We start from the raw sequence: 8735 nt of genomic DNA on the forward strand, positions 1-8735 counted from the left end.
AACATATAACTTTAATCAAACACCAAAAATTTTATTTATCTAATCTACGGTCTTGCGAATGACGAAATTCATATAAAAAAAGTTATTGATGTGAATTTAGTAGGTGAAATTAGGTGTTACCGGCCTTGATGTTTTCACAAGATGCGCTTGATAGGTTGGCTTCACCCTACAAATTTGCTTTGATTGGAAAAGTCTCCAGGGGAAGGCCTAAGATGGAGGAGGTGCGCAGGTTTTTTCTTACGTTGGATCTGAGGGAAGTGCCTTCGGTGGGACTCCTCGATGCAAGGCATATTTTCATTAAACTGTCCAATGAAATGGACTTTCACAGAATCTGGTCCAGAAGCATCTGGTATGTTAATGGATTTGTGATGCGGATATTTAAGTGGTCGACATCCTTCCATGTGGATAAGGAGCCGTCGGTCGCTCCTGTTTGGTTCCAGCTGCCCAAGTTGCCAGTACATTATTTCAACAAGGAGGTATTATTTCATTATTCCCTTGAACAACAACGCTGTGGTGTGTGTTGAGACTGATATGCTAAAACAAGAGTCTGGATCGGCAACGGCGCGACCGATCGTTTTTGGCAGAACTCAATTCCGGAAAATTTGCCTCTGTATTGCTCCCATTGTTTTCGGCAGGGGCATGGGGTAGAGGGTTGCCATGTACTCCAGCTTGAACTTCGGGTGAAAAAGCCTGTGATTGAGAAGGTCAGGGAGAACGAGTGAAGAGGAAGGGCCCAAGGGAGAGACAGCTAACAAGGGACATTCTTCACGAAAGGGAGTAGAAGCGCCGTTGGCTTCGCAAGAGCTAGAGGTGGCTGCTGAGGCAGAGGACATTTAGACTGGTGGTGTACAGAGGGAGATAGAGCAGGATCCATGTTCGGCTGTGATAGAGGCTCTTGATGTTAATGAGCGGTCAGCTCGGCTGGACGGGGATGGTGGATTACATACAGAGTGCGACAGCAAGAATTCAAAGGAAAAGATGGAGGGGTCAGCTCAGCTCGTTTCATCAGAGGATGAAGTAGTTGCAGAAGGTTTAGGAATGGGTTCGACTGATCACCCACATAGAACATGCGAACTCAAAACCATGCATGGATCGCCGGGAGGTGAGGCGTCATTTTCAATCAACTTGCAGGTGGATTCGGTGGACGAGGGGATGGAATACGGTGAACTTAAATTGTTGACAGCAGACCAGAAGGATGTGGGCAGCGATGAAAGTGACGATGGGGCTGAGGATGATTTACCTATGAGAGCAGGAAACCTGTCACCAAGGCTGGTAACCATACGTGAGCGGGATCCGGTTTCCACAATGGAGGAATTAAACATTGAGTCTCTTCATGGACAGGATAAGCGTCGAAGGAAGGGAAGGGACTACGTGCTCAATCGGATAGGCAACTCCGATCATCCACTTTTCTCAATAACTCTTTCCAGGTATTACGCAATGATTAATACGCTATTATGGAATATCAGAGGAGTGTCTAAACTCTCAAATTTTCGGAGATTAAAAAACATTATTAGCGAGAATGGTATTCAGTTTGTAGCCATTTCTGAGCCAAAACTAGATGGTTTGTGTGTTTAAGCTATTCGACTCAAGCTTTCTTTTGACTTTGCAATTGTTAATGTTTCGGAGGATTTGTGGATATTTTATAACTGTCCTTTTGTTTGCTCGGTGGTGGGGAACTCCAACCAGCACATTTCGTTATCTGTTTCCCACCCGTGGTTACCGGGGCCCATGATTTTTTATGGGCAAATCTTTTGTCTGATAAACCTCTTGCAATGCCTTGGTATATTGGGGTGATTTCAATATTATTGTGGAAGCTTCTGAAAAACACGGTAGACGGCCATTCACGGTGGCGGAGGGGCTTGAATTTTTGGCGTTCATGGAAGAGGCAGAGGTATTTGATGCTGGTTTTTCCGGGTCGAGGTTTACTTGGTGCAACAATCGGAGGGGGAGAGCCAGGATTTGGAAGAGAATTGACAGATTGCTCATAAATAGGGAGTCTGCAGATTTGGCCTCGAAGATCTCAGTAACTCACTTGGCACGGCATCCATCTGAACATGCTCCATTGAAAGTTTCTTTTGTTTCAAGGTTGGACAACGGGCCTAGACCTTTTCTGATTTCTGAATGTATGGACTTCCAGACCAGAGTTATTAGACGTCATCAGGTCTGCCTGGAATGTAGAGGTTCAAGGTTCTCCTGTGACAGCCCCACCTCCCCCTAAGGCGAGCCAAAGGGTTCGGCGGACCGCCTGCCCAACTCTCGTCGGGACTCAGTCACTCACTACAGTTCTCAAATAAATTACAATATAAGTCTCAAATATACATCAAATTCTTCAATAATTACATGTCAAAAGCGAAGCGGAAACAATTCCCAACTATACATAAAATGATTCCAAATCCAAACTGTACAAGATATATGCCATCCAGTCACGTGAATAAGTACTACAAGCCTTCCTTCGCCACAAGCCCTGTGAAGGGGAATAAAATAGTTTTGGGGTGAGTTAAAAGCTCAGTGAGTAACCAGTAAAATCAGTACTCAAATATATTTCACAATAATGAATTTCGATGATGTCATGATTCAGTAATCAAATATCTGTTTATTGCGCTCGTGAGCCAATGAAATCATTGCATTTAAACATCCAACGCTCAAATAGATCCTTTAACGTTTAACAGTAAGAGGGAGCAACGTTGGTGCTCCAGATAATATCATGAACTCATTGAAGTGATGGAAACGTTGGTGTCCAGCACACGAATTCCAAGCACTCATTTGAGCCAAAACATGTCATGGACCACATGCAAACACTCATGATATGAAATCGAGTAAATAATGCAAGAAAACGTTCAAAAGTAACTTTGGAAACAGTTTAGGGTCACTCACCTCCACGGCTCAGAAACCATCTATCATATATCATTACCTTACCCGAGTCCAAACCCTAAATCACAAACTCAAAGCAATCATACATTCTTAAAGTTCGGACAGCATTTCCCCATAAATACTTCATTTTCAACCTACAATATATTACCAATCACACATACGGTTAATAAGCAATAAAATATATCCAATTAGGCCACAATATCCCTCAATCAAAGCTAATTAGAAGTTTAAGAGCCACCATTAGAAAAATCCCCAATTAAACCCTAGAAACCGGAATTCATTCCCTCAACCGCAAATTTTCCGCAACGATCGCAGTTAACGTATAAAAGTTCCGTTTAACACCTTTTGGCACAATATCCATAAGTGAAGGTACCCTTATCGGATTGGAATGCAATTTATACCATTTCGAAGCTAAGACAAAGACCTACAACTTTCATGAAGACCACTCAGTCCAGTTCTCACCCTAACTAGGTCAAATTTACCAAAACAACTCCAGATTTTTCAGTTTGAAATTCACTGCAGAAATCAACTAGCAGTCCTGCTTTATTCACTCATATCTCAACACACACAACTCCAATTCAGGTAATTCCAAAGCCATTTGAAAGCTAAGATACAAGGCTATAATTCTTAAGAAGACATTATCAACCAAATCAGTAGTATTCCTGGTCAAAACAACCAATTACAGAAGCTGATTAGCATGTTCGGGTAAAAACAGGGCAGCAGGGGTATTTCGGTCTTTTCACAGGATACGTTGCTCCAATTGGCCTGAAATTTTGGAGGAAACTCTAAAACATCATTCTCTACAACTTTCATGTTTTGTGCTAAGGCTATTTCGGCCTCTAACAAGGTGAAATAGAACCGGGCAGAAGCAGGGCAGATTATCATCCAAGCTGGAATTCATGCATTCAAGTGCTAATCTTCCCTGTATCGTTCCAATTTTATCGGATGTCCCCGAAGGCAGTCCGCTAACCTCTTTGGTTCGCCTTAGGGGAAGGTGGGGCTGTCACATCTCCTCTATGTATTTTGTGCTTAAAACTTCAGGCAACTAGAAGGGCGATTCAACAATGGAACAAGCAGAAATTTGGCAATGTTGGCACTGCTATTAAGGAGGCGGAGAACAAGCTTGGAAGGGCAGAGGACAACGCGGCCACATCTCAGGGGGAGGAGGTTACTAAAGAGCTTCAGAGGGCACAGGCAGAAATCAACAGAGCAGTAGCAGTGGAAGAACAATTCTGGAGACAGAAAGCACGGGTTAAATGGCTTACTTGTGGGGATAGAAATACAAGGTTTTTTCATGCTGTGGTCAGACAAAGGCGGGTGCAAGGGGCGATACATAGGGTGAAGGATCCGACTAGGATGTGGGTGGTAAAGGATGAAGACATAGCAAAAGCAGCGATAGAGTATTTCTCCAACCTCTTCTCGGGGTCAGTGGTTCCCATGGCAGGGGACTTCATGCATCTGATCCCTAAAGTGGTAACAGGTGAGGAAAATGATCGACTGGCAGCGACTCTGGACATTGAGGAGATCCGTCAACTGGTTTTCTCCATGGATGGGGATAGTGCTGCTAGGCCGGACGGTTTTACAGGCAAGTTCTTTTCTTTTGCTTGGGATGTCGTTGCTCAAGACGTGTACATAGCGATAGTGAGTTTCTTCTGCAGTACTGAGTTGCCGAGGTTCATCACGTCCACTTCTATTGTGTTACTGCCTAAGGTGTCGAATCCTGAAGACTTCTCTAACTTCAGACCGATCAGCCTTTGCAATTTCTTCAATAAGATGTTATCTAGGATTTTGGTGGGGCGCCTGGCCTTGGTGATACCGAGATTGATTTCCCCCCAACAGACAGGGTTCGTCAAAGGCCGAAGCATTACTGACAATTATTTGTTGGCTCAGGAGTTGATGGCATCTATAAAAAGGAAGGCAAGAGGAGCGAATGTGGCTCTAAAACTAGACATGACTAAGGCTTATGATCGGATGTCGTGGTGCCATATTATCACCATGTTGAGAGCTTTTGGGTTTTCTGAGCAAGTTATTGATATGGTTTGGAGGCTTATTTCAAATGTTTGGTTCTCTATTATCATCAATGGGTCTACCCACGGGTTTTTCAAATCTAGTAGAGGATTATGACAAGAGGATCCATTATCTCCACTACTGTTTATCATTGGATCGGAATTGCTCTCGAGAGGTTTAAATCCTTTAGCCTATCATCAAAGTTTTACAGGATTCAGGGTTCCAGCAGGTTGCCCGGAAGTCACACACCTCGCCTTTGCAGATGATGTACTAATCTTTACTAATGGAACTGCGGTGGCGTTAAAACGAGTGATACGAGTGCTCGATGAATACCAACAATCCTCTGGCCAATTGGTCAACCCTCAGAAGAGTGGGTATTTGGCTCATCCGCCTCTTCCACTGGCACGGAGAAGGGTCATTGAGTGGATCACGCAATTTAAGAGGCAAGAATTTCCAATTCGTTACCTGGGGTTCCCTCTGTATACAGGTAGAGGCAAGGTAACATACTTTGCAGAGGTCTGTCAGGCAGTGTTGGCCAGAGTTATGTCGTGGAAGTCTAGGTTGCTGTCAATGGGGGGTAAGCTAGTCTTGATAAAGCACGTGCTATCTTCCATACCGATACACTTACTCTCTGCGGCGGTGTGTCCCATTTCGATTTTCAAATGAATCGAGCAGGTGTGTGCGAGGTTTCTATGGGGGACGTCAGGAGATGGATCAAAATACCATTGGATGAGCTGGTCTCAGCTGTGCTTTCCTATTGAAGAGGGGGATGTTGGTTTTCGGAAGCTCCGAGACGTATACTCGTCATTCTCTTGCAAGTTGTGGTGGAATTTTCGGAAGGCCTCCTCACTTTGGGCAAAATTTATGCGAGCTAAGTATAGTAAGAGAAGTCACCCATGTCAGGTGGAGTTGAAACAACACAACTCGATGACGTGGAGACGAATGTTGAACATCAGTTGGCAGACGGAGTTGTCCATGATATGGCTGGTGAATGGGGGATCATGCAACTTTTGGTACGACAACTGGTTGGGGAGTGGAGCAATAAGTCTCAAAGCTACGGTGATACCGGATCTCTCCTTCCAGGATTTCATCTCTAATGGGGCCTGGGACGTTCACCGCCTTACTCGTGCCTTGCCGCACGACCTCATCGACCTAATTCTCCAACAACCGATTCCGGAGGGAGACGACCAAGACGAGTTGGTATGGTGCCATATGCCATTAGGTAGGTTCACCTTGGCATCTGCCTTTCAGGAGGTCCGTCCAGCGCGAAATTACTCTCTCATGCACTCTCAGGTATGGCATCACCGAATACCTCTAAAGATTTCTTTCTTCATGGCACGTTTTCTTTTCGGGAAAATTGCCTGTAACAGGAGTTTTGGGGAGGGTGGGGGTACAGTTGGCTTCAAAGTGTCTGTGTTGCCAAGAGGGAGCAGTTGAAATAGTCGAGCACCTCTTCTCAGAGGGGGAGCTCACACGAGGAGTATGGAAGTATTTTGGTAGGATCTGTGGGGTGACACAGCGAGGATCAACGATGCGGGCTTGGCTTGCGTGCGACTTGGTGGCTTTCGCCACCGAGGTCGGAGAAAGGTCGGTTTCTGTTCGTCGTTCTTCCCAATTTCATTTGCTGGCACATTTGGAAGGCGTGGAATAAGGCATATTTTGAAGGGATTCAGTTATGCCAGGCGAGGGTTTGCCAAGACATCCTGCAGGACTTGGAAGGGTTGGCTGAGGGCCAGTATAACCAGCGACTTGGGATGCACACAATATTTCAGTTTTTTGAGGGGATCACTATCCCGCCTCTGAGATATAGGGCTCAGGTGGTGGGGTGGCGGCTGCCTGGGGAGGGAATCCTAGTCTTGAACATAGATGGATGTTCCAAGAGTAATCCTGGAGCTAGTGGTGGTGGGGGAGTACTCCATGATTCATCCGGGTTACCGCTATTCACTTTCTCGGCCTCATTCGAGGAAACTATGAGTTTAAGGGCAGAGGTACTGGCTTTGGCAACGGGCCTCCTTTTGTGTACACACAAGGGGTTTACCAGTGTTTCCATACAGGTAGATTCATTGGTCCTGATAGGGATTTTGCAGCGAAAGTTCCAGTATCCATGGCGGGTTCGAAAAGAAGTCCAGAAGATCAGGGCCATGGTCCCAGACACGACACAGATTACGCATTGTTACAGAGAGGCAAACAGGGTGGCGGATAGTTTGGCTAATGTGGGCGTTGCTGGATCGTACTGGAGCATCATCATCTATGATCATTTTAATGACATATCACGCTTGGCGCGCGGGAAAATCCGCTTGGATAGGATAGGCGTACCTTCAATCAGGAGAAGAAAAGTAGGCTAGCCTATGTTCTGGTTAAATCGGGTTTCCGGGCAATTTGTAAAACTTTTTATTTGATCGATGGAATAAAGTTTTTTTGTTAAAAATAATAATAATAATAATAGGAGAAGGTTCTAATCTTATTTTTCCCCTAGTTCTAGCTATAATAATATGCTTTCTAGCATAGTCAGGCTAGTTTGGTGATATGACACTTGGAAAATTTGATGTTATGCCTCTTAATTTGCAGTTATTCATATGCACAGTCAGATTCACGTTCATACTCACATGTTTTTCGATGATATATCGACTTCTAACTCTCGAGTGTTTATAATAGAAGAAAAAAGTACTTTTTTTTGTTTCATAATAGGAGTGAAATAATAGCATATTTATCCTTGAAAAAAATCAATAACATTTTTCATATACATAAAATTGTAGTAAAGAACAGAAAGATCAGTCGACCTAAATAGTGTATCCATTAGTGGCCAACTTGTCTGAAGCCTTGTAATATGCCTTATATTTTGCCATTTACAGTTTTATGCCGTGGACCCAGTATTTCCAAATATTGGAGTATGGAATATGCTTTATTTTATATCATTCCACTCCTTCCCTTCCCATCGTGGTCACAGTAGGTTGCAGTCAAATATAGTTAACCACCGAGCTTTGATTCAAATATAGTTAAACCCCTTTTTGGGTTGAAGGTGGAGAGTTTGAATCCTACCTACAGTAAAAAAATTTGAAGTGTTTCGTTTATTTTATCAATTTCCTACATTTGTTGGCACTAATTTCATTTACTCTACTACTCTATTTTTCGCTTTTTTAAAAATTTCTTTTCCTTTCTCATAAATTCTATGCACTTACCACTCTATTTAATTTATTTTTAATTTTTAGAAGTCTACATGTTTGGTTTTGAAGCAACATATCATCCTTAATAAAAACATGAATTAATAGTTTTCAAGAAGTAGAGAAAACAAAAACAAATATTTGAAATATTTTATGTTTTAATTATCTATTGTATTTTAATTTTCTATTTTATTGGTGGTTTTTTAGGGTTGCAGGATTAAACACTTTCATTAATTTGGATATCTATTGTATTATTTTCTTTGTTAATCTAATTATGTTTTTCTTTTTTTTTTCTTACAAGTACAAGAGGGTGATGTTACCCTATATGCCTAACTCTATCCTACAAGCTAACCGATTAGCGATTAATCAATTGAATAGAGTTAGGGAACAAAGTACAATTTTGTTGAACCATTACTTGCAGTTAAAGTCAGCGAAATGATAAATGGACTATTTAACCGGTCCATAAACCCGTACCTATGCTCCATGGTCAATATTTGAGTTTTTTTTAGGATGCGAACAATAATTTTTACATACACCGCTCTATGCAAGAACTTCCTGGAACAGAGGCGCGAATTTCATTTCGCCCTTCCACAAATTTGTTAACAACTATCAATGGATAGTTTACAAAATCTGAAATTATGTTTTCTTAGATAATTATCTGTGAATCAAACTATACAAGAAAAAAATCCAATGGTA

The 8735-nt window shown here is 42.7% G+C and overlaps 1 protein-coding gene across 1 annotated transcript; it reads left to right on the plus strand.

Annotated features, from left to right (window-relative positions):
* Positions 1 to 212: 212 nt before the first annotated feature.
* LOC113780162 lies at positions 213 to 7223 on the plus strand. Its single transcript, XM_027325977.1, has 8 exons — positions 213 to 476; positions 636 to 704; positions 853 to 1561; positions 1815 to 2161; positions 3913 to 4981; positions 5090 to 5455; positions 5642 to 6287; positions 6398 to 7223. Exons 1-8 carry the CDS (start codon positions 213 to 215, stop codon positions 7221 to 7223), a joined length of 4296 nt encoding a protein of 1431 aa, XP_027181778.1.
* Positions 7224 to 8735: the final 1512 nt, after the last annotated feature.

This window comes from Coffea eugenioides, chromosome 8, assembly GCF_003713205.1.
Source record: "Coffea eugenioides isolate CCC68of chromosome 8, Ceug_1.0, whole genome shotgun sequence".
Classification (NCBI taxonomy): Eukaryota; Viridiplantae; Streptophyta; class Magnoliopsida; order Gentianales; family Rubiaceae; genus Coffea; species Coffea eugenioides.